The 25,610-nt window shown below is 53.0% G+C and overlaps 2 protein-coding genes across 6 annotated transcripts in view; one reads left to right on the plus strand and one right to left on the minus strand.

Moving 5' to 3' along the window:
• ELAC2 (elaC ribonuclease Z 2) overlaps positions 1–2,261 on the plus strand; it is a 27,742-nt gene extending 25,481 nt beyond the window's left edge. For both annotated transcript variants that reach the window (XM_058283458.2, XM_058283457.2), the window contains exons 21-24: positions 24–144; positions 322–400; positions 851–995; positions 1,256–2,261. In XM_058283458.2, the coding sequence (XP_058139441.1) occupies positions 24–144; positions 322–400; positions 851–995; positions 1,256–1,483 (573 nt within the window). In that variant the 3' untranslated portion in view covers positions 1,484–2,261. The remainder of the gene's footprint in view (positions 1–23; positions 145–321; positions 401–850; positions 996–1,255) is intronic.
• The window catches only part of ARHGAP44 (Rho GTPase activating protein 44), a 205,449-nt gene continuing 182,071 nt past the window's right edge, over positions 2,233–25,610 (minus strand). The window contains exons 17-22 of one of the 4 annotated variants that reach the window (XM_058283456.2): positions 16,271–16,288; positions 15,238–15,456; positions 11,891–12,048; positions 7,922–8,299; positions 6,049–6,100; positions 2,233–3,664 (exon numbers count right to left, since the gene is read on the minus strand). In XM_058283456.2, the coding sequence (XP_058139439.1) occupies positions 6,093–6,100; positions 7,922–8,299; positions 11,891–12,048; positions 15,238–15,456; positions 16,271–16,288 (781 nt within the window). In that variant the 3' untranslated portion in view covers positions 2,233–3,664; positions 6,049–6,092. The remainder of the gene's footprint in view (positions 3,665–6,048; positions 6,101–7,921; positions 8,300–11,890; positions 12,049–15,237; positions 15,457–16,270; positions 16,289–25,610) is intronic. The other 3 variants (XM_058283454.2, XM_071210312.1, XM_058283455.2) reach the window with 3 other exon arrangements.

The raw sequence follows: 25,610 nt of genomic DNA on the forward strand, positions 1-25,610 counted from the left end.
CTGAGCTCACCCTGCGCCCTCAGTTTCAGACCTGCCTGGTCCGGCACTGCAAGCACGCGTTCGGCTGCGCGCTGGGCCACGCGTCTGGCTGGAAGGTCGTCTACTCGGGGGACACCATGCCCTGCGATGCCCTGATCCGTATGGGTGAGTTGGGGGCATTGTCCAAGGCTGCTTTGGGGTGCGTTAGCTCCCAGTGGACTAGAACTGGAGACTGCAAATCGGTTCCCCCCAACAGTCCCCACTTGTCCACGTGCCAAGGTCGACCGGAAAAACAGCTTTTCCCTCAGAGGCCTCGACTTGATGCCTGTGTTTGTCCTCCAGGGAAAGATGCCACCCTCCTCATACACGAGGCGACCTTGGAGGACGGTTTGGAAGAGGAGGCCGTGGAGAAGACGCACAGGTACTGAAGGCCCTGCAGTCCTCATCCCCCACCCTCGACGCTCGGCGCCCTCTCCCACCTGCCGTGCTGGGAACGGCGGTGCCCTCCATTGCTTCTACCAAAGGCTTCGGGGCTTCTTGAACCCGAGGCGGTTCTCTTATGGGCCCTTCTGCCTGTGTTTTTGCAGAGTTCTCTAGCTTTCGTGTCAAGAAGAGTGTTTGAGAGGCTTACAAATATGCTAGAATAAGCCGCAAGCCGGGTCAGGGAATTAGCGAAGTGGGGAAGAGGGCTGGAATTTTATGAAGGCGCGCTTCTTCTCAGACGTGCTCACCAGCGGATGGTTGACGGCACCCTGTGCAGACGTGTGCCGTGCGAGGAAATCAGCTGCTTTCTTGGGGGGCCGGGGTGGTTCTCCTGCGGGGTCCCCGCCGCGGGCTCAGCTCCCCTCTGCACCTGGTCCCTCTGCCACAGCACCACCTCCCAGGCCATCGACGTGGGCATGCGCATGAATGCAGAGTTCATCATGCTCAACCACTTCAGCCAGCGCTACGCCAAGATCCCCCTCTTCAGCCCCGACTTCAACGAGAAAGTTGGAATCGCCTTCGACCACATGAAGGTCTGGACAGGATGTGGGCGCACTGGGCAGGCCGGGCGGAGCTGGGCTTGGGGACTGCCCAGGGGAGAGGACGTGTGTCCCTAGATCTGTGACGCCACCTGCCCAGCATCCCAACCCCAGGCCGGAGGACCAAGTCCCACCTTCCACAGGGGCCTTCCCCCCTCTGTCTGGGGCGTGGGTCTGCGAGGATGGGACCTGGCACCGGCACACTCAGTTTCATCACATCTCTGAGTGTGTCGTGTCCTCCCCTTGCCTTCCAGGTCTGTTTCGGAGACTTCCCAATTGTGCCCAAGCTGATTCCCCCACTCAAAGCCCTGTTTGCCAATGACCTGGAGGAGATGAAGGAGCGCAGGGAGAAGCGGCTGCTGCGGGAGGCTTTCCTGTCCAGGCTGCAGGCAGACAGCCCTGAGCCCAAGTTGCTGCAGCAGCAGAGGGCCCCCACCGCGGAGCCCCAGAGCCCCCAGAGCAAGAAGGCGCGCCTGGAGTGAGGGCTCACGGCCACCCGAAGTCTGTGCGTCTCCGGCGCTGTGCGTGGGCAGCACAGCTGGCACTCCCTGCCTGCTCAGAGCCAGAGGGTGCAGGCCAGCAAGGAGGACTCGCCCTGAGGCTCCTGGGTGACACCGAGCGGCTGCCTCTGACCCGTGTGTGGGAACGCTGCAGGAACACGCTGCTGTCTGGAAGCAAGCCAGCAGCACTGTAACCCCAGTTCCCATTGGTTCTTAGAGAAAAGCAGAGGGCAGCCCTCTTCACCTGTCTCGTTCCTCCTCTGCATCCTCGAGTCAAGGCAAGCGACCGGGAACACTGGGTTTTAGAAATGAAATCTGAATGCCCAAGACTCAAGGCATAGTATTTCCAAAGAAACCAGAACACAATAAAGATTCTCTTGGGACTCCTGAGTTTTTTTCACTTCTCCCGGTGCCTCTTCACAGCGTGCCTGGGAATCGGCTCAAGCAGAGGATGCGTGCGGAGACTTGTCCTGGAGAGCCACGGCCCTTGCTCTTTGCCCTTCAAAGTATTGAGAAATGTCATGCCAGGCAGGCGCCCTAGACCTTTTGATTTTAAAAGCAGAGGTTAGTGCTTAAATATTGAGAACTTTCCAAGAGAGATGAATTTGGTACTTTTCGTGTAGAATGTAGCCAGAATTCCAAAAACTCCCATGTTGAGAGAGGTTGTCCTACCTGAGATTGACTCCTGTGCCCCCAGAAGTTTCTTACTAACACAAGAAGCTAGGCCATACTCAGGGATAATAAATCTATTTTAATAACATTGCTTTGGACAACTATTTGTACATGTATTTAAAGGTAACTTTCATCCCCTGGGCTCCATTACAAATTGGGTACTGAACTGCCCTCGCCAGGAAGTGAGCAAAGCTAGAACATCAAAATTTTGCAAATCCCACCATCAGAGAAGGGTTATTTTACACTGTGTTGGGAAAAATAAGCATTTAAATTCTCATTGTATACCTGTACAATGGTTAGATTGAATGACTCAAACAAATATAGATTTCATATATACAAATATTATATCATGTATAGGTATAGTATATCTATTTTAAAAGGGTAAAACTTTAAAGTTTGACTTTGCATGCATGACCCGAATCTCTTTGTCACTCCCCTAAGTCCGAGGTGTGACTGGGCTCCCCAGACCCTGCTCCCGGCCAGCCAGCGGACGGGCTGCTGCATGAGAAGAGAAGGGAGGCGCGACTGCCTGGCGAGCTAGGGGGCCAGCGCGCCCCGGGGCTGGCCTTGCGCTCTCCCTCGTGCTTTGTTTGGGTCACAGGATTATTGCTATTTGCTTGGAACCTCCAGAAAGAAGATGGGCTTTTGGGCCCCAGGGACCTGGTGAGCTGGGCGCCCCTGGGAGGCACAGAAGGGAAGAACCCCGCTATCAGGTGTTAAACTCAGAGGCGCAACAACCGGGAGCCTTCAGTCACGTGCAGAAAAACAACCCTTAGGAAGCAAAACAAACTTGGCTCCCAGCTGTTTACTTGGAGCGCTCAGGCTGGAGCAGGCTGGGGGCAGCGGTGAGGCGCCATCCCCAGGCAAAGATCAGCGCCCAGGACTCCTCCCGCTGTGCCCTAGGGGCCCCTGGCCACCCCGTGTCCTCTGTGTAAAGGAGCTGATACCGTAGGACACGACCTCAGCTGTCCAAAGAAAAGGGAGCAGCCCCCAGGCCTAACCGAGCATTTCACCGCCCCCCCCACACACACCCCGCAAGGGACACTGCGAGAAGCCCCTCCCACCCCGGGGTAGGGAGAGGTGGAGCCGCTTGGCGTGGAGGCAGAGCATGGGTCAAAATAGGCACAGAGTCAAAAGGCAAAGATAAACAAAAGGCCAAAGTAACCACCCGAAAGGAACAAACAAAATCTGCACCACCGACACGGGCCACAGGGACCGGACCACGATTTCCCGTAGACAGCCAACCTGGCGTTGGCAGTGACGAGGAGCCCCCGGGGCGCTCGGCGAGCGCACGGCGCGGCTCCTGGCGCTTCCGGGCACAGGTCTGCGCGGGCAGCGGCGGGAGCGCGTGTCAGAGGGCCGTGCTCTCAGACTCCTCCTCCGAGTCCCTTTTCTCAGTCACTGAGTGTCGCCGCGCGTGCTCCAGGGGACTCAGGCGGAGCGTGGACCCGAGCTCCACGTGGATGGAGGGGATGTCGAAGTGCACGAGATCTGGAAAGGAGCAGAGAGGGGGGCTGAGTGGGCTCGTGGGCGGCCGGGTGGGCGGCGGGAGGCGGCGTGAGGGAGCAGCGCGGTGGCGCGGGGCGGGGAGGGATGACGCGGGGAGCTCAAGCGTTCTGTCGCAAGCCCACTTTGCCTCTACCTAGGAAGCTCGTGAAAACAGCGTCCAGATTCCACCACTGTAGCTGGAAGAGGCTGGCTCGGCCGCTCTGCCCTCTGCAAAGCCACGTGGCACCCCCCAGCTACAGCCTCGGCAAGGACGCCCTGCGGGTGCGTCTTGACGCTGCCGCGGGGGAGGGGGGGGGGATTTCAGGGCTGCACCTGACCTTCGGCGCCTCGGCAGGGACACCCGGAAGCGGTGTCCCCACTAAGAAACGGCTGCGCTTCCGCAGGCTGAGGAGGCAGAGGCCGTCTCCAGCGGCCCTGGGGGGTAGTGGCAGCAACTGCTCGCCCGCTGGCTGCAGGTAGAGGCCCCTGCCAGCGAGCCTGGGTGCTGGGAAGCCGTGCTCCCCCCAGGCCTCTGCCAGGGCCCTTGTCCAGCAGCTGCTCTGCAGGTATTGTTTGCTTCCACTTGTATCAAGAGCTTTAAAAGGCATTTCCTGGGAAGATGATTAGAAAGTTCCTGAAGGGACAGGGGCCAGCGTCTGGGGAACCCAGGGCATCTGTGAGTTGCTGATGGCAAGGCGGGTGCCTCAGAGCCAGCACTTGCTACACATCCCTCCCCACCGACTCCTGGGGAGCTGCTAACTGGGGAGGTGCAGGCCTCAGAACTGCGTCTGTCCTCAGGCCTCCGCTAGTCCCCCCGCGCAGCCCCCTTCGTTTCGGGCCCTCACTTAGCCTTGCTCAGCAGCCGAGGCCAGGACTAGCGCACGGGCCGTGGGGAAAGGGGACCTAGGAGGGAAGCAGCTCTGGGCCAGACCAGGGAGGGCTCTGCTTGAATTTCTGCTGTTAAACAATTCGTTGTTCACACAGGACTACACACTTGTGCACAGACACATTTGGACACTGTCCTAAGAGGCACACACACATGCAAGCTGTGGGACAAAAGGTCCCTCACCCCCCACCCAGTCCTCAGATGGCACAGCAGCCTGTCCTCATTTTGCTGGTGCACGGGGCAGGGGATCTGTGGGCTTGAGGCTGGGCCGTGCCTCCTGCATCACGGCAAGGCTGCGGCAGTGGGACAGGCTCCTTACCTCCTCTGTGCTCAGGGCCCTAAGCAGTAAAACGGGAACAATAAAGGGTGGTGAGGAGCTGAGACCTGCTAATTCAGAGAGCACACAACGTGCCCAGCCCACAAGAGGCACTGGCTGGCGGCTATTACACTGTTGTCCTCGCCGTCCCCTTTACGAAGTCCGAGGCATAGAAACTGACCTCATACATGGGAAGCAGGTGCTCAACCACTGAGCTACATCCACGCCCCCTTCAAGAGACTTTTTTTTCCTATCTGGTTGCATTGTCTTGGATGAGTCACTTCACCGCACAGGGGCCTTGTGCCTCACCACACAGGTCTGGGGCGCCCTTTTTTCTTTTTACCAGGAGGTCCCAGGGATTGAACCCATGTCCTCCATATGGTAAACGGTAGCTCAACTGCTTGAGCCATAGCCACTTCCCCAAGAGATCCCTGGGTGAGAAGACAATCAGCTGGAAGGGAACAGGACGGACAGAAGGCCCTGCTGTGCAAGAAAGGAAGCTACAGTTTTCTTGTTCTAGAGATATTTCTGGAAGTGTCTGAACACCTGGTGCCCTCCTCCCTGGTACTAGTCCAGCAGGAGCATCCACTGGGGCCAAAATGGGGACATCCTCCCCAGATTTATGTGGCCCCCATTCCCACGGAGACAGCATATACCTGTTACTTCCTGGCTTCTTCCATGTTCTTGTCTCCATCTACGTTTTGAGCATCTTTTCTCATAGGAATACATGCTGAGATACTCGCTCCCAAATTATCTTACTGGGTCGGACAGAAAAGACCTGGCTGGCCATATCCACCAGGAAGGGCAAAAAGCTCAGGTCACATTCTAAAGCCAGGGGCTCTTTTCCAGATCTGCCAGCTGTCTTGGCCCGAGGAGGACGGAGGGTAGACTTTAACTCCAAAGCAGGGACCCACTAATGCAAACTCACAGCCGCAGCTAACAGGCTTGGTCCTTGGGACCCTGTGCCTTGGTGGGGGCCTGGCCCCGCCAGGAGATCCCCCCCTAAACAAAAATGTTTAACAAAAACCAAACCAAACTAGCCCGATAAGCTCACAGACCCAGGTCCCTGCTGCGGAGGTCGGGGAGGGCTGGCAGGAGTGAAGCGGCCGTGCAGGTGGGGCTCAGCCACGAGCAGAGTGGGGGGGCAGGCCGGGGGCGGCCGCGGGGCAGCCGGGGCCAGCTTACCCTGAAAATCCCCCTCACACGAATCCAAAACCGCATCCCCCACGTCACACAGCTGCAAGAACATAAGGACAGGATTCGGAGAGAGGAACACACGGGACGAAGCACGCACACAACCACGAGCTACGCCGAGGACCACACCAACGCGTTCCCGGTCCGGGGCGGGCTCACGGACCTGCACACGCGGGACAGAGCAGCCGCCGGCTGCCGACGGGACGGTAAACGAAGCGGGGCCCGCGCGGGGGCAGCAGGGCAGAGGTGCGGGCTCTTCAACCCACGCAGCGCGACGCAGCCCTGACGCTTCGCCCACTTCCTTGTCCCTTACGATGCCTTCTGCTGCCCCCTCCTCAGCCCGGATCTCGCCTCTCATCTGTCACCTCCTTTTTCTCCGTTGAGTGACAGCCTCTGCTCATCACATTGCTTCTGACAGTAACGTTCCCACGTGTCCCTCCCTGGTAGTGGCTGGAAAGTCAGCAGACAGGGAGCAGCCAAGGCCACTGCCACCTGCGCCCCGAGCTCTCCCTGGGCTGGCTGCATGAGCTCTAGGGCAGAGCCGGCCTCCCCCGGAGGGCAGCGGGCCTGTGGTCTCCCCCAAACCCCTCGTCCTGGCACCACAAAGAACCACCTAGAGGGAAGCAGCGCTCGCTGTGCTTCGTGGAGGCAGAGTGTTTCCCTCTTGTGCAAGCCTCGGTGGAGAGGACAGCAGCTGTAACACGGAACACTGCCTCCAAATTAAAGACGTCCCATCAGCCAGATGGGTGTTATCCATGATACTTACTCCTTATGCACCCCAAAACACTTTCAAATTCCATCAGCCTTTTTCTAGGCAGCAAGGAGCTAAGCCCTTCCATCAAATCAGGAAAAACAGTGCTCTTGGAGAAGGACGTGGAATAAAGGGCCGTCCCCCGGGGAATCCCAGGGCACCGCAGACTCAAGACTGCAGGGGTTCTTGGGGGAGGGAGTATGTGTGTGTGTGTGTTTCCCAACGCAAGATTCCTTCTGCTACCTGGGACACAACATACATTTGCTCAGGCTCTGGTGAAATGAGGCTGAATCGACAAAGTCAGAGCCCGATATTTTGCCTTCTTCCCTGAATGAGGAAAATACCACAGTGACTTTAGCAGCCATCACAAATATGCCCCTGAATTTACAATCTTAAAAAGTCCAAGTGTCCAGGGAGGTGTTTCAAAAGCAACCTCTTTTAGCTCCAACCAACCAATGGTTTTAGCTCACTGCGGTATGCATTTGTGATTCATGATCACTCATCTTGTGGGGAGAGCTCGGTCTGTTTTTAAATTTAAAGCCAAACTTAACCTTGTGTTTTGTTAGGGTGTGTGGGTGGCTTTGCCGACACTGGACTCTTTCTAGTGAAAATAGTTTTCTAGAAATAGATGTTTGTAGCAAGGCTTATTTTACTAACAGGGCAGAATCCCTTCAGTTCTCCACTCCTGTTCTCTAAAGGAAGGTTTGTACTTGTCCAGTTCCTTGGCTATGTCCAAGGACAGCCTCCTCTACCTCACGGGTTTGATGCCAGCTCTTCTATGATCATAAACTGCCCCCACTCCTTAGATACGACTCGAAAGGACTCGGTGTAAATTCCCCACATTAAGAGCAGAGATGAACTCCTGGGCTGGTGGGCATTAACTTGGGAGAATCCATCAGAAGCTCCTCTCTGGGGCCACCTGGATCCCAGAGGTGCTTCCCACTGGTGCGCCTGGCGGGCTTCTAAGACCATCTTGCCAGGGGCACGTGGCGCCAGCACAGCAACCACTGCCAACGGGAATTCCTTCACCAGCGGCGACCCTGCCAACCCCTCCAACCGGCACGTTCTACTAAGGCGCGCGGGGAAGTGGGAGGGCACCAGCGGCTCGGTTACCTGTAGACATGCTTTCCCCGGGGGACATGCCATCTAGCACGGGGTGCTCCGTGGACTGCGGGCTGGAGGCTGACAGGCTCACCGTGGGAGGCTGAGGAGGGGGCAGCGTGGGCCTCTGGCGGGGCTTGGGGGTGGGCCGCGCTTTGCTTAAAGTGCTGGTGAAGGCAGAAGGAGAGGACAGGGGGGGAGCCGCAGCTGGGGAGAGCTGGCCTGAGGCCGGGGGATACCCCTGGGGGCAATTCAGTCCATAGGGCGAGGGGGTACTGGGCGGGGTGGGGGACAGGCTGACGGGGGACGGCTGGCCCATGGACTGCTCAGGCAGGGCCCCCGGCTGGCCAAAAGGGACCTTGGGTGGAATTGGTGCCAGCTTCTTGGAAACTGGAAGAGAAAACACAACGACAAAACACAGGTGGTTAAATGAAGCCCATGCCACGTGGCTGCCAGGTCCCCCCCCACCCCCTGCCTCACCGACAGCAGCTGAACTTCCCACTGTCACACCGAACAGGAGTACAGATTCTTAAAATCAACTTAGAACTGCGAGTTTGCACAGCCTTCCACCTGTCCACTCATTTCTCCCCCTCTTCTCTGGATTCTTGCCACGATCCACACACACCCACATACACAGCCAAACCAGTGAACAGATCCCCTTCCACAGCCAGTGGGCTGTGTTCCCAGCGTTCTCTCACCTCTCCAAAGCGGTAACAGGGATTGCAGCCAGACCCTGAGGAAGGCTGACCTGGTAACGTCGGTGCCACCAGAGGATGAGTCCAGGGCAATCTCAGTCTGCAGAGCCCTGATGGGGTAAGCCCTCCAGAGAGGAAACGCTGACTTTTGGCTGAACCTGCCCAGTGGTTCTGCTAAAGCATTTCCCCTCCCTAGATCTGAGCTGTTGCTTTTGTTTAAATTTTCAAAGTGGGGGAAATGGAGTTGCAGCTGTTAGCCTAGTCTCTGCTAGCCACCATCCTTGCCTCTTCTACCAGCCTTTGCCCAAGACGGAGCCGACGACAGCACTTGAGGGGCCAGGCCCCGTTCACAGCATCTCCATCTCAAGCATGGAGAACCGGCTGCCGAGAGCCTGAGGGCCCCCGGGAGTGAGGCCACGGCAGGGGACCAAGCCTCCTAGCACCCGTCATGGCGACATAGGACCAAATCCTCTGGCCGCAGGAACCTTTTGTCTCCGTCCTTCTCGCCTTCCCTGGCCTGCCTGCCTCAGGTTTTTCTCGTGTTCTCTCTTTCCTGAAAGTGTGCTCTCTGGTGTAAGCATGTCCACTGCATTTTCCAGAGCACATCATCTGCCCCAGGCTCTTCTGAATTACTTTCTCTTCCCTCTTTTTTTTTTAAAGATTTATTTATTTATTTATTTCTCTCGGCCCCCCCACCCCGGCTGTCTGTTCTGTGTCTATTTGCTGAGTGTTCTTCTTTATCCGCTTCTGTTGTTGTCAGCGGCACGAGAATCTGTGTTTCTTTTTGTTGCGTCATCTTGCTGCGTCAGCTCTCCATGTGTGCAGCACCATTCCTGGGCAGGCTGCACTTTCTTTCACGCTGGGCAGCTCTCCATACAGGGTGCACTCCTTGCGTGTGGGGCTCCCCTACGCGGGGGACACCCCTGCGTGGCCCGGCACTCCTTGCGCGCATCAGCAATGTGCGTGGGCCAGCTCCACACGGGTCAAGGAGGCCCGGGGTTTGAACCGCGGACCTCCCATGTGGTAGATGGACGCACTAACCACTGGGCCAAGTCCGCCGCCCCCTCTTTTTAATTGACATTCAAAAGGATGACAAATGCATTATACCTTTCTTTGGAAATGAACTGATCCGGGGAGAAATCCAATCATGCAAAGATGCGACTGGCAGGCAAACCTCTTGACAAAGTGATCACTACTAACCTACCAGAATTAACCGAGGGCTGGCTGCTGGGGGCACTGATTCTAGAAGAAATGGTCTTTTCAATCCTCAAGGAGGCATCAGGGACCCTTCCCTACCCCTGCACCTGGACCACAATCTATTCTAATGAGTGTCATCCTGGGCTCCTGTCTACAGCATGGAAAAGAAAGGATGTGTTCTTCAGAGGCCCACCAACCTGGGTTCAAATTCCTCCCTACAACTCACTGTGTGTCTTGGACCGAATGATTTAAAATCTTTTTTATGTAACAAAACAGTATTTTTCCCACAGCACTGTAATAATTAAATGGACTTAAGTACGTAAAGCCAGTGTAGTTAAGACTGACATATGATAAGACAGCTTAATTTTCAAGTTCTACTTTTCGCCTCTGCTTCCTGAGTACGGAGTAAGTGTCCACAGCAAGCTGCTAAGGCAGCTCGTGACAGCGGCTCCCGACAGCAGGTACAGGAATTGCTGCTTTGGAGGAGAAGGCGGAGACCGTAGGTCTCAATGCTCGACTGTGTCTTCTTGAAAACGAGCTGGACGAGAAGGGGGTGCAGGGGCATCACCGTGTTCGTGACGACACTTCCAGGTGTGTCTAGGCCTCGGACTCCAACTCTAGGCAAATTGTCCAAAGACCAAGGGGTCAAAAAAAATCACTTAGGGGCTCCATGGGTGGGTGATGATGGGGGGCTGGAGAAGAGAGTGATACCTTTCAAATGATGGCTCTGAGCTACTGTCATTTGGGAAAGGGACGGGAATCGCTCTAGGCTGTATTCCCTGGAAAGGTACAATATGCTGCGTAAAACTCAAGGGCCACCGTGGCACTGGCCTTAGGAGGTGGCCAGCAAGGCCTGGGAGCCCTGACCTCCCTTTGGACAGATCACTGGATTAGCCATCAGCCCTGCAGGAGGATGAAGAGACCCTGGAAATAAAGTGCCCAGAACTCTGATATCTAGACTATACAGAGAACCTGCTGATGCTGGAGGAAATCTCTGGAATACTAAAATCCGCCCCCTCCAGCCCTACCACTCTGGCCTAATGCCAATTCGACCTTTATGATGTCGGTTCCTCTGGACCACCTGCCTAAGCCCCTGTGTGGGAGGGGTGCCCCCACGTCCCTGCGTGTCCCTCAGCACAGTGACACCTCTCCCCCCTTGTACTACAGGGGCATGGTGACCATTCTGGAGGGGCTGCCCCTCTCTCTCCTTCACTGCTGCACCCCAGCATCTAGCTCGGCGCTCTGCACACATCAGCAACTAAGCAATCCGTGCAGAATGTACAGGGAATGAACGGGGAGCCGCCGAGGTCAAAGGGCTGGGCGAGGGCAGACCAGGGTAATGGGAAAGGAAGCCGGCACGAAGGTATGTGGGTGTGTGTGAGAATTCTGGAGCCAAGGCTGCTCCTGGAAGCTTGAAAGGCCCCAGCAGAGGACAAATTCAGTGACAGACTCTTTTTAAGGAAATTAAAGGCTTGGTTAAGCGATGCCATAAAAAGAAACCAAACAAAGGTTTGGTGAAGTGCACATTTGCTACAGTTCCACATGTAGTAAACGTCACCGGGGAGCACAGCTTTAGCCGTTGGCAGGACTCTGGAAAGAACGGATGGCGGAGCCTCTTACAATGCACTCCAGAGGCTCAGGGGTCAGTGTAGCAATTCTCAGGCCTTCCAAACCAGGGTTCCCAAAGGCCAGAAACGAGCCTGTCCTCTCCACAAGCAATCCCAGGCACAGGCAGTCCTGCAAGGCCCAGGCTGGGGACTACAGACCGTCTCAGGCCCTTTTTCAAATGACGGCGATGTGGCCTGGCCGATTCCACGGGAGACACTAGCACATCGTGTCATCCTGGGCAACAGCTTTTGCACTGGAGTCTTGGTATACAGGAAGCAACTCTATCCGCCCACAAGGAGCCTGCCCTACAAACCAGTAAACCAAGGAACCTGGGGACATGATCCCTCGCGGGCTTGGTTAAGCTCCCAAAGCTCCGATGCCTAGACCAGGAATTTTTTGCTAAACCTGGCAGTCTCAAAACCTCCGTGCTCACTGAAGGAAAGGGGCGTGCAGGGCTCTGTGCAGGGAGAGGGTAACGTACCTTTCCGGACGGTGAGGGGACTCTGGTCGGTGGGCGGCTGGCTGGGGGTGGCCCCCGCTTGTGCCCCTGGCTGGGTCCCTGCACAGGGTGTCCCCTGGCTGGAGCCTGGACTTCCTTTCTGCCCAGACCCTGGAGAAAGTTCCTTGCTTTTAGACGTGCTGCAACACAAGCACACAGGACAAAAGAGAAGCCCTGAACTCAGACTCCTACGTGTGTTCCGTGCCCAGCTCTCACCTGTCTCGGCCCTTCCCAAGGCCTTCAAAGGTGCCCCGTGAGGCGACTGCCCCTTCCCCGAATCCTGATGGCCCGGACTCTCCGGCACTTGGGACTCACGGCCAGCACCCTTCCCACGCCTCAGTCTCTGCTCTCCAGGGAGACCCTGGACATTCCCGCTCCATCCTGGGAGCAACGCAGGAATTCCTGCACATTCCGCAGCTGGAGCACCAGAGTGCTTCTGTCCCTCCCGTAGATAGGTACAATTTGTTTTTCTCCATGTCAAGGAGCAAAGGAAAGACCATCTTACCCAGATAATTACCACCACCCCCCCTCCCCAAAAAGAAGGCCATTTCATTCTACAGGACAAGAAGAACCACCTGCCCTTTCTCTGCTCTGTGGATGAAAAACAAAAACAGTGACAGACACAGAAAACCCTTGCCTTACTCGTGTCAGGGGAGGACATGGCTTTCAGCCTTCCCTGGGATCAAGGCCACCAGCTCCCCAAATATCTACTGACCCTTCCATCCACCTCTGGCACCAGAAAGAGGAAGGAAAAACAGAAGAAAATGCCAAACAGGCGAGCAAAACAGGTTGTGTCCTGTGCGGTCCCGGATTCTGCTTTCCTCTGCTGTGAAGATGAGCTCCCTCCAAGGTGTCCGGGGAGCAAGCTGTCCGTCCTTCTTCTCCCTCCCAAATGACACTTTCCCATCACAGAAAGCAGTGTTTACCTACTCAGCCTGCTCCTCTCGCTCTCACCAGCACAGGTGCAGCTGACCCAGAGGGGAGAGGTGGGTGTAAGGTGGCTATTAGGCATGCTAGATGAGTCGGCCAGGGTTGAGGCACGTTTTGAGGACAGGTTAGCTCTGGGGATGCATGACTCAGCCGGGGGAGCTGGGGCGCCACGGGGCAGGAAGCAGGGTTTGGGGTTAGGGTTCCTGTCAAGCAGCTGAGCAGCGCGTGGAGGCTGAGTTGAACAGAGAAAAAGGCCACCCGGGGGAGGGGGAAGGCAGGGGAGCAGACCCTGGGGTGGGGGTGGGATGGCTGGGGAAGCTAAAGGGAAGGGGTGCACTGCCATCCTCAGGGGAGGGAAGCAGTAACAGGAATTCGGCAACCCGAGGAAACATCACCAGGCTGCACGCATCCAGAAAACAGGAAAAAAGAGAACAATGGAAAACCCATCTGTAGTGGGAGGAATCCATGTGGGAAGAGGAAAAGAGTGGGACACGGGACAAATGAAAACACTCACACCCAAGGAAAAGCGACTGAGCAGATCTACCCCAGCAAAGGGGGTGGGTGGGCCGGAGGAGCGTAGAGCACTGGAACCGACTTCAAAGTAAGCCAGTGAGCAAGGGTCCCTGCCCGGGAGCGGCCCTGGAAAGCCAGGGGTTCCTAACGCTTCTGGAACAACTTCAGAACCTAGGGTCGTGTTTACAAAGAGTTAAGGACCATCTGGCACCGAGTCTCCTGAACCGGGAGGGGGGGAGTCAGGATGACACCTGTGAGCTCCCAAGAGAGAGTCACCCCTGCAGGCCCCCTGTGCTGGAACAGTCCCTTCCAGCAGCCTGGCTGGGCCCCCACCAGGCCTGCTTCTCCACCACGCTCTCTTCTCTCTGGATCCCGCGGGAGGCCTGGGGAGGGCGCAGCCAGCTCCTGCCTCCCGCCTCCTTCTGTGCCCTCTCAGTTGGCGGCGCCCCCCAACTCTGTGATTGGCCCCTTTCCCCTTGCCATTTCTTGATTTCACAGGGAAAATACTTTCTGCTCATTTAAGAAAATGTCTGCAATCCCCTCGGTTCGGGGATGGTGTGTGTGCGCTGGTGGTGGCAGCAGCGTGTGAGAACACCCAAGTGTGCCACCCTGCTGCTGCTGGTGTCGGAGAATGGGGTGTGCACATGTGTGATGGTGAAGGTGTACGAGAACGTGTGTCTGTGTATGGGGGTGGATGATGGTGTATGAGAATGTGTGTGATTGGTGACAAGATGATGGTGTACGACAATGTGAACGTGTGTGTATCCACGTGCATGGGAGCGTGTGTGGTAGTGATGGTACATGAGAATGCACGGTTATGTGGGTCATTCTGTGTGTGATGATACAGTGTATGAGAATGTTTCCGTGTGTATGGTGGTGATGAAGGTATTGTATGAAAATGTGAATATGTGTATGTGTGCGTATCTCCTAATGGCAATAATGGTGCAGAACGTGTGTGTCAGTGTGTGCTGATGGTGCATGAGAATGTGTGTCCATGAGTGTGTGATGGTGTGTGCTCATGTGTGTATCTGTGTGTGTGTTTGGGGAAAGACTGGGTTAGAAGGTTCAGCTTCCCAAAGTCTCCCAACTCTCTCCTGCAGGGGCCATGGAGGAATGCCTCGGCCCCTGTGAGAATGCCCAGCAGGGCCTGGCTGAAGAAGCTTTTCTAGTTCTCGGAGCTGTTGTTTGAGAACAAATAAAAAGCGATCATAGCTCCATCACACACGCCCAGACCCCTTCCAGAGCAACCTTGCTCTGGCCTGGCCCGCGGGCAACGCTCGCGCTGGAAGGCTCTGCCAGGGCCTGCCCTCTGGAACCAGGCCTGCGCATGGGCAGGACGGAACCTTTCCCTCGTTGGCAGGAGAAGGTCCTCAGTAAACGGGCACTAAACGAATTTGTTCTCTTCTTTTTCCTTCCCCTAAGACACTGGAAATACCGTGCAGCATGCCGTCAAAGTCAACAGGCCCCAGACCACTGTCACTGCTGCTCCTTCCCCGACTGAACCCATTCTAGCGGCAAGAAGGGCTGACAAACCCGAGGGTGGGCGAGCGGGAGGGGGAGATACTGGGATTCTATATTTGCTAAAGGGGAGCTTGTAAAGGCAGAGGAAGGGGGCAACGGAGAGGTGGAGACCGATTCCCCCAGGCTGCTCTGGCCAGCTGACACCTTATTTTGCTTTGCTTGGAGTGCTATTCTGGGAAGCTGGGACTGTCCCTCTGATAACCTGGGAGCTGTGGAGGTGGGGCCAGCTCCACGCAGGACGCGGAAGGTGAATGCTCAGAAATGGTGGAGGCGGTGGGGCTGAATCCAAGAGGCCTCGAGGGGGTGCGGCAGACGGTGACCCCCTTGCCCCCCGGCCAGCCCTCCGCCCCGGAGGCCCCGCTTACCTGGTCCGCTCCGGCCCGGGCTGGAGGCCCAGGCCACACGGCGAAAGCACGGGGGCCGCGGCGCCCTCCAGAGGCTGCTCCGGAACCGGCGAGTGCGGGGGTGCGAGCTCGGCTGGCGGGGCGGGGGGCTGCGTGGAGGGCGGGGCGCAGGATGCCTTCCGGCCGACCGAGGAGCCTCTTCTGGCCACCCAAGACGTGTCCATGACCCTCACGCCCATGCTGGCGGGGGGGGGGGGGGGACACAGAGACACGTGCTGATGCGCGCGGGCCGGGCGGCGGGCCCCTCCCCCTCGAAGCGGCAGCAGTCAAGCGCGTCGTGGTGGGAGGGCAGCAGCGCAGCCGTAGCACCCCGGGCCGGGGAAGCGAGGCATTCCGCGCCGTGCTCCGCGCTGGGCAGGCACGAGGCTCGCCCGGCCCCCCGGCTGCTCTGCGGGCGCCGCCGCGGCGAGGAGCAGGGCGCAGGGAGCAGCTCGGGAGCGGACGGGCAGGGCCGCAGCCCTCTGCCAAAGCCAGCAGGCCCGGGGGGTGATGGCCCCACAAGCTCCCCGGGTGTGGACGCCAAGCTGTCCTCAGAGCAGAACGTGGCCTGACTGGGGGGCGGGGGGTGCAGATGGGCTGCGTAACTTGAACGCAGACCCGGCCCTGCAGCCTCTCCAGGCTGGTGCTTGCTTAACAGGAAACCTCCAAATACACACTCTTCTTCTCTTTTTAATTGGGGGGGTCTAGAGCACGGGACTGAGTCAGGACCCCCATGCTACACAGCTCTGCCACTGACGGGGACCTTGGCCAAGGTGCAACCTCTGCAGACCACGCACTTGCTTATCTCTAGAGACGGGAAGGGGTGCATCTGGCCCACGCAAACGTGGGGCTCGCATTCTACTGAATGGGAGGAACACAGGGACGTCAGCGTCAAATGAGTCTGCCAAGCAACCAGACCAGGCGCATTCACCCTGTGGCGGGGCTCACTAGGACAGCTGCTTGTTCACTTTTAAGAGATTGAACTTGGCCTTGTAGCTACCAGAGGATACCATACCTTTGGATTTTCCTAAGGCTGCAGGGACAGAAACATACAGACATTAGTGTCAAAAAAAACTACGCCTTCCTTTGGATGTCAAGGTTGTCTTTCTCAGAGGGGTCTCTTGCCAAGGTCAGGGTTTAGGGGCAGGCTTTACATTTTTTCTTTTAATGCCATGAAATCATTGCACTTAGCTCAGGTGACTATTCATTTGGTGGAAATCATATCCTGCCAAGCACACGTAAAGAAGAGTCACTGAAGAGTTGATCTTGTGTGTGTGGTGGTGAAATGAAGGAGGGATCAAAAGGGAGAAAAATCTGTAGACAGGGCCATCTGGTCACTTTGAAGTTATCTAAACTTAGAAGGCAGTTAGTTCCCTTTTCTCTGGTCTGGGACGTAACTGGTACTCTGGTACTTGGTCAAGACGTTCATTTACTAAGGCAAGAACTAACATTTCTAGTCATAAGGGAAACATATTCCCACAGGGAAAAAAACATACTCCCAGGCAGCATTTTCCTGTACCCCTTACCTGCACAGAGGATGGGGTATAAGGGTTATGATAAGTTCCTCTCACCTCTTCTCCACTAAATGGTCACCCATGTGGGTCAGAAGCACCATGAAATCCTGAGGACCTAACAGGTCATCTTTACCCCGTGGGAGTGCAGAAAGATACAAAAAATACTTAAGTTTCAGAAGATGGGTTATGACAGTCAGGCTTCAGATCCTTTAAGGAAATCTGATTTGGGATGGGTCATGCAGTAAGAAACTTGGTGGAGAAGTGGGTGCTAAAAGACCAGTATGAGGGAGAGGGTGTAGCTCAGTGGTTGAGTGCCTGCTTTGCATGTATGAGGTCCCAGGTTCAATCCCCAGTTCCTCCAAAAAAAAAAAAAAAAAGCCAAAGCCAAGTACACATTGGGATGAGGACAGCTTCCTGACACTCTTCCTTCCCGAAGATCTCCAGAGACGATTTCGTGTCCAAGGCTATTGCTGACAGTTGGCATTTCTCATCTCCATTAGGTGGCTTCCAGGAGGCTCCTGAGAGCCAGGGTGTCTCTTTCCAGCCCCACCAGCTTTCAAGTCATCTTGGGTCTGAGCACCCTCCACCAGTAAATAAGCACCTTCTCTAAGATGTCCAGGAATCCTCTTGGAGGCCACTCCGTTGTCTAAGGACAATGGCTGGTTGTGTCCCTAGATATCTAAAGTGGGACCAGGGAGATATCAAACTATGCCATTTGGGCTTCAAAGTTTATTAGGACAAAAAGAGCAAGATGCTTTACTTTCCCACTTGGGGAAGGGCACTGACACCACTCAGTTGTGATGGCCAGTGAGGATGGCAGGCATGCCAGAGGTGGCACCAATCTGGCCTCCCATAGTGAACACGCACCAAATGCTCACTGACATTTTCAAAAGATAATATAAAACCATAACGAGTGAATCAATCAAAATGGCAGAAGGAGTCCACCCTGTTTTCTCTTCCTTGGCCCAATTCTCTTACTTGGAAAGACTTTTTCCACTTGAGAGAAGGCTTCAGGAGCAGGGTTTGGGGGATGCCTTCTATTTCTACCTGCAGCTGCCAGCATCAATAACCTCAGCCACTACACCCCCCTCCCTCCGATCTTCTCCTGGTTGACCACACGAAGGAGGCAGCGTGGGCCATGGGTATGTACTGAGTGAGACCTGCTAAATGTCCCTGGCAAAACATCAGCAGCCAAGAAATTAGAGGTAAGTGTACCCTTCACAAAGAGACTGCTACCTTTGTAGCTTTATGAAGAGACTTCTGTGCCATAAGGAATAATTCCTTTCCCAGCTGAAATGGCTTTCTTATGAGAAGCATCATCACATGTCCACAGTGAGTGAGCACCAAATGCTTACTGACATTTTCAAAAAGCAATATAATCCTTTACAGAATGAATCAATCAAAAAAGGAAGTAGCAACACTCTTGGAGACAGACCAAAAAGGATATTTTCGTCTAGAAGCAAATTGGTATATTTAAATGTTCAAATGGATAGATACAACTCAACCCAAACACAGAAATTACAAAATTGCTCTGTACGCTGCCAAGAAAGCTATTGAAAGATGGGGGGGGGGGGGTTCAAAGACGGTTCGATCTGCAGTTTACACATTTTGTGAATTGTTTTATCCCATAAAGGAGCAATGGCACCCAGAATTCAAGAACTACTCATGTTCACCAAGAGAGGAGAGACAAGGATGTGGAGTTCTCCAAATACTTTTGACCCCAGGAGAGGTCACTGCTTGGATCCCTTGAAATCTGAAATGAGCTTGCTTTTCAGATTCCTTTATAGTTAAAACAAGGTGAAAGCAGAGGTCAGGAAAAACCACTAAGAAGCAAAGGGTTTGGAAATCAGTAAGCAGGAGGCAGGAGCACGTGGCAGAGTCAAGGAGCTATCTGACCACAAGCCTCTCCTGGCCTTTCCGGGCTTCCTGAGGGGACAGAGCAAGGTAGGAGGCCTGCAGACGCTGAGAAGCTTGTCTCCCTCTACTGTCATTTTGGGTGGGAAGCAAGGGATAGGGAATCCAGAGTTCTCAGCTTCTCATCACTGGATTCCATCAGGTAGACCAGGTGACAAGTCCTCACTTTGGCAAGGTAGCCCCATCGAAGCACTATCTGCCCTGCTTAACTCCTCCCAGCCAATGAGGACCTCATATTTGTATGAAAATTATGACAAGCCACACTTTGTATGTTTCATTAGGGACTGTGTCGAGGAAAAGGTTCTGGAATGGTCTAGAGTGCTAGACTCAGTTAAATCATTCGTGGACTCGGTAGAGTGCTTTCATTCACATAATAAGGCTGCTATATCCCATTCTGTTTCCATCAGTTTTGTGCTGGTAATTTATGAATAATGAGCATAAAGGATATTTAGAGTTCCTTTGTACCATTACCTGGTGGTAGGAATGGATGGTGAAATAATGGGTTGTAATTGTGTGAGAGACGAGAAGCTTAGGATGTTTCTTATAAGGTTTATCCAGCTAAGCAAATGGTATTTGTAAAAATACATTTATTCCCCCCCACCCCATTGTCTGCTCTCTGCGTCCATTCACTGTGCATTCTTCTGTGCCTGCTCCTCTTCTCTTTAGGTGGCACTGGGAGCCAATCCCAGGACCTTCCAGACTGGGAAAGTGCTCAGTTTCCCACATCACCTCAGCTCCCTGGTCTGCCACGTCTTTCATTGTCTCTCCTCTTTGTCTCTTTTTGTTGTGTCATCTTTCTGTGCCAGCTCTCCACTCAGGCCAGCTTGCTGCACAGGCCAGCACTCCTGCACAGGCCAGCTCTCCTGCACAGGCCAGCTCTCCACTCGGGCCAGGTCACCACATGGGTGACCTGGGAATCGAAACCTAAACCTCCCGTATGGTAGATGGGAGCTCAATTGCTTGAGCCACATCCACTTCCCAAATGGTATTCTATAGGGCTGACAAGCTGAAGACTCAAGAGCATCCTAAGACACCTTGTAGGAAGGAATAGAAAGGCCCAGGAAGGTGGCTGTGTGGAACCAGTGGGAGTTCCATGAGGGTACGACCCCACACTCTATCCTGCTCACCCCCATCTCTTCTAGGAAGCAGCATAGCCCAGTGAGCAAAAGCATGAGAGATCTGAAGTAAAACCCCAGATTTTCCACTTACCCACTGACTGAATCATGCCCCCCGTAAGAACAAGTTCACATCCTAAACCGCAGTCCTGTAGATATGAACTCATTTGTAAATGGGCTCTTTGAAGGTCCTGTGAAGATGAGGCCACACTGAATCAGGGTGGGCCTTAATGTAATATGATTGGAGCCTTTGTAAGCAGAGGAAATTTGGACCCAGAAATAGGAATGAGGAGACAGAAGGGGACAGATGGCCATGTGATGGAGGTAGAAATTGAGCTGTGGAATGCTGGCAAGGCACCATCAGAATGCTATTGGCTCTAACGAAAGCACGGCCTGCTGACATCTTGATTTTGGACTTCTGGTCTCCAAAACAGTGACAAAACAGGTTCATGTTGTTTTAGGCCATCCAATCTGTAGTACTTTGTAACAGCAGCCCTGAATGAGTTACCCAACATCTATTATCCTCTCATCATCCTCTGCAAAATGGGAGTAATAACCTCTCCCTCTCTTAGGCTGCCATAAGGAACAAAGAAAAACACATGCATAAAATACTTAGGATCTGGGAAGCGGACTTGGCCCAATGGATAGGGCGTCCATCTACCACATGGGAGGTCCACGGTACAAACCCTGGGCCTCCTTGACCCGTGTGGAGCTGGCCCATGCGCAGCACTCATGTGTGCAAGGAGTGCCCTGCCACGTAGGGGTGTCCCCCGCGTAGGGGAGCCCCACGTACAAGGAGTGTGCCCCATAAGGAGAGCTGCCTAGCACGAAAGAAAGTGCAGCCTGCTCAGGAGTGGCGCCACACACTCGGAGAGTTGGCACAGCAGGATGACACAACAAAGAGAAACAGATTCCTGTGCCGCTGACAACAACAGAAGCGGACAAAGAAGAACATGCAGCAAATGGACACAGAAAACAGACAACTGGGGCGGGGGGGGCGGAAATAAATAAATCTTAAAAAAAAATACTTAGCATCTACTTAGAAATCAGTAAGAGGCAGCCTTGTTGATGATGATGCTTTGCCATTGTAGGGTGCCAAGTACATATGATAAAAAAAAAAAAAGAAACCTATGGAGAAAGAAATAAGGAGAGTGAGCTCAAGTCGAAAATGGGCTTATCAAAGGGGGAAAAGAAACATATTGTCTCAGTGAATCATGCTCAGCATGAGATGGAAATACTGGAAACACCCCATCTGGGTTATGCCACCTAGATGTGTAGGTCAGCCATCAGATTTCTTTCCTTCTTTCCACTGGCCTTAAAAATCAAATGTTTTGGGGATGGGTACTCTGGTAGAAGTAGAGAAGGGAAGAAAAACAAGGAATGGGAGCATTTAAGAGTCCCTTTCCCCTAGCTTCCTTAAGTCTCCTGGGGTACTGGTAAGTGTGCCAAAGTGGGTTTCAGAGAAAGATGCTAAAAGCTTACTCATTCGAGGCTTGCTAAGTGTTACTGCCAGGTCATCAGAACAGGAAAAGAGGAGGGAATAAGAAGGGGTCCTCTTGGTTGCAAAGTCCTTTGGAAATAAACCATCATGGGGTACAAGAGGGTCAGCTATGAATGGCCAAAACCCTTCCACCAACAGAAGTGAGAGTGTGGCCTGTTAGGTTTTCCATTGATGGGAGCCTCCTGCAACTTTCAGCTCCATTTTGGTTTAAGCATATTTTTTGCTTTCAGCATTGACTCAATTGCTCGTGGAAGTTGGAGACATAGAACATTTATTCAGGTATCTGAGATGGCAGAGAAAGACTTTGGTCATGATGTCTCATTAGTGGAAAAGGTTGGGCCCAGCTATGCCACTCTTGAAACCAAACGAAGCCCTCAATCAAGAGTCTGGTTCATGTACTAAAACAAGCTGACATTAAATGAATGTTTATCGCTTGCCAAGCATTGTTCTAAGCACTTCATATGTAATATTTCACTCAGTCCTCCAAACAACTCTATGAGGTTGGTATTACTACTATTTCCCCATAAAGAAACTGAGGCATTCAGAGGTTAAGCAACTTCCCAAGATCCTCTGACCAGGATTTGAACTCACAGAAAGGCTTAGGGTTATTCACACATACAGCGTGAGTAAGGAAAAGGGAGTCGAAGGTTAAGACCCTGCATGCAAGAGATGAAGTGATATTCCTGCGGTTTTAAAGAATTTTTTTTCTTTGGTACTCCTGCTTTAAAGTCTGTAACCTGGTAGACTACACGGAGAAAGCATATGGTTCAGGACCAAGTAAAATGACTGAAGGAATCAAAGGAATGCAATGACATATTGGCGAGGAGATCCAAAAGACTCCAATTGTCACCTACCTTGCTCAGCAATCGCTAGAGTAACTGAAGAGCTGATATTGTTGTGTATGGAGGAGAGATGTCAGAAGGGAGGAATACATCAGCAGAGGCCACCATCTGCTCACTTCTAAGTCACTTCAATGAGCTGGCCCAGGCGCAGTGCTAATGCACGCAAGGAGTGCCCTGCCACGCAGGGGTGTCCCCCGCGTAGGGGAGCCCCACGTGCAAGGAGTGTGCCCCGCAAGGAGAGCAGCCCCACGTGAAAAAAGTGCAGCCTGCCCAGGAATGGCATTGCAGACATGGAGAGCTGACACAGCAAGATGACACAACAAAAGGAGACACAGATTCCCGTGCCACTGATAAGAATACAAGTGGGCACAGAAGAACACACAGCGACTGGACACAGAGCAGACGGGGGGCGGGGGGGAGAGAAATAAATAAATAAATCTTAAAAAAAAAATTAAGATGGTAGAGAGTTCCTTTTCCTTTGGTCTATATCCAAGTAAGGAGGTAACCAGTACTATGATGAGGCAAGCAAGAAGAGCAAGAAGGAGAATTCCTATACAACCCCATAAGAATGGTAGGGTCTGGAGCAAGCCTTGTCTTTGTGGAGGTATCGCGGGCAAGTGGGATGGGAAGAAAGGAGTTGACAATTTCAGTTAGAGACAATGCAACTACTGTTTATAAAATTCTATTGCATAGCTGCCCACCAGCAGTCAACAGTCAACTCCTGCTCTTGACTGATGCCCTGCCTTGTGGCACCCTATCACAGATGGAGATCATACAGAAACTATAAGGGGCAACAGATTGCCCCAGAGAAAAAGCATTGTAAAATCTGAACATGGCAAGATCCCAGCTCCAGGAATAGATGTCCACGGGTAAATTTCACTTATCACTGAGCAGAAGGTTTCTGTGGACAATTCTAGATAGCAAGTTCCCAGGGATTAACAGCTTCTCCCCCCTCCTGCTCTCCATGAAGGATAGATATCCATCTTACTGCTTTTTAATCTTGCTCAGGAAGATCCTAGTCAGAGGAGTTGTCAGGCCCATACATGGATTCGAAGAATTCAAGTCTATAGAGAGATGGATGGAAGCCTTTGATTTTTGTTCTAGAGATCAGTTCCATTTATTGAGAGATGCCAATCAAGAGATAGGAGACAAGAAAACACAATAGCTCCCCAAATATCTATTAAAGACAGGGAAGTTCAAGGACTATTTAAGATGAACTCAAGAGACCCTGCAGCACTGGAAAGGACCACTAGGTTCCTCAGAATAGTACCCTGGAGAGCAAAGTTGAATGAGAAGGGAACCCATAAATGCCAAATTATCGGCCTTAAGACGGAGCCTTGCTAAGTGCACTCATCAAGTGGGGTCAGCATCCACTATTGCCAGCTTCTCTGTGTATAGGTGCTTTCCTATATAAGTAGGAACGAAGTATCTTAACCTCCCCATTATAAATAAAGGACAAAGTTCACTGGTGACATTTCACAGACTAGGTTCCAGGATCTGTGAACGTGTAAGTCTCAGGAAGAAGCTAAAGTGAGGCTGGGGCAAGAGTAAACCTCTCAAAGACCACTGGCCAATCTGAGGTCAAAGAATGGGTTAAATTTGCCATTGGAATCCAGGATACTTTTCTCAGTAAGTGTGTCCTGCCATAGGTTCCAGCTCTGTCTGGAATGTAATTATTGCACCATCGATCTGTGCCATATTTCCCTTCAGGATTATCTTTTTGGGGCTGTCCACTCTCCCACTCTAGGGTCTAAAGAGGACTGCCCTCAACACTTCCATCAAACACTAGTTCTGATTGTCTCTGAACAGGTTTTATGGTCTTATCAATTTGGGAAATGATGTATACCCAAGCCCCCCTTTGTGGAGAGTCCTGGGATGTAAGTTGCAGGTTAAAGACGTTAAGAAGTCTTACTTTAAAGAAATGGGTTGAATTTGTTGAATTATGTGTTTCGCTAACTCATTTAAGTCCCAGATTCCAAACTCCGCACCTCAAGACAACCCACACCCTGTGGAGCTAGTATTCCATACAGTACAAGTCAGGTTGTTCTAGAACCCACTCAATCAAGGATGCCAATTTCAAATGACTGAACTGCTAAGTTAAGGTCCACATGGATGGCAAAAGACCGGAAGCTGAGCAGCTCTCAAGCACTGGCTTAGAATGAGTCCAAAATGAGCTGCAGGGGAAGCCACCAGCCCTGGTATAAAATTCTCACGGACTGCAGAGTTGCTTTACCTGACTCCGGTAGAGAACCTCTGAGGATCAGACCACTGTAGAGCACGTGAAATGCCTACTGCTGTGTCAGGTTAGGTTCAAGACTGGAAGGAGTTGCCTTGCTTGGCCTTCTGAGTACAAAGATTCAGACTGCTGTCCTCACTGGGACCCAAAGAGCTTCTGGTCGGGTCTGCTGGCAACTTCAGAGATGCTGTCAGGGCTTTGCCATCAGTGGATTTAGGGCTCAAAGATGGTAGGCCTAAGGAGCTTGGCAATGGAACAGGTATACAAGCCAGCAGGACAAATGTAGAGAGCAGGGGCCAGAACTCAAAGGAAGCAAAGGCGCAGCAGGGCAAGAAGGTACCATGAAAACTGGGGACGTGATGGTACCAGCAAGGTCTGTCTGAAGACTGCAGATGGCAACTGTGCATGGCGTGGAGGTGGAGAGGAGTGGAAGGGGGGAGAACAGTGGCCACCAGGAGGGTAGAAATGGGATGCTGGGCAGGAGGCTCAGTCACTGAGGCCACTTCTTATTCTTGCTTCCATGGGTCCCTCAACCATCCTAACAGAGCTTGCCCAGACACAGTCAATGGATGCATCCGACAATTGCGTAGGGCCATCGCTGCCTCATGGGTCCATCCAGATCAAGGAGCAAGAGAGTGTAGACATCTTGGTCAACTATTTTGAAGGTAACAGTTCTTGTTTAAAAAATGAAAAATTTTGCTTTGGTCCAGAAATAACACTTCTGCCATTGTCAGAAAAAATAGAAGGGATTTGCAAGGTTACTTTCATTTATGATTTAGGATGAATGACCCAAGAAACAAATTTGACCATTCTATAAAAGAAAAGACAAACAACAACAACAAAAAGACACAGAAACAAAATAGAAACATAAGCAAAACAAAACCCAATCTGCACCCTAACACTTCTAAGTGGGAGCTTAGGAAAATGCAGAAAGCATTTGTGTGATTTATTCACTGCTTTGTTGCTCAGAATGTTGGCAGAGTTAGTGTGGCTTATACATCACAATGACGTTCAATGGCTAGAGTAGGAAAGTTTTGATGAAACAAAAAAAATAAGCTGTACCACTGCCAAATTTGTTATTCAGAATGGCAAAATTACTCTGTGGCTGAGTTGTTCTCAACCCTAGATGTACATCAGAATCTCCGGGGACACTTTAAAAAATAAGAATTGAATCTCAGCCTAGGTCAATTAAGTCACATTGGAGAATGGGGGAGGAGTAAGGCATCAGCACAG

The sequence above is a fragment of the Dasypus novemcinctus genome, chromosome 21, assembly GCF_030445035.2.
Source record: "Dasypus novemcinctus isolate mDasNov1 chromosome 21, mDasNov1.1.hap2, whole genome shotgun sequence".
Taxonomy (NCBI): Eukaryota; Metazoa; Chordata; class Mammalia; order Cingulata; family Dasypodidae; genus Dasypus; species Dasypus novemcinctus.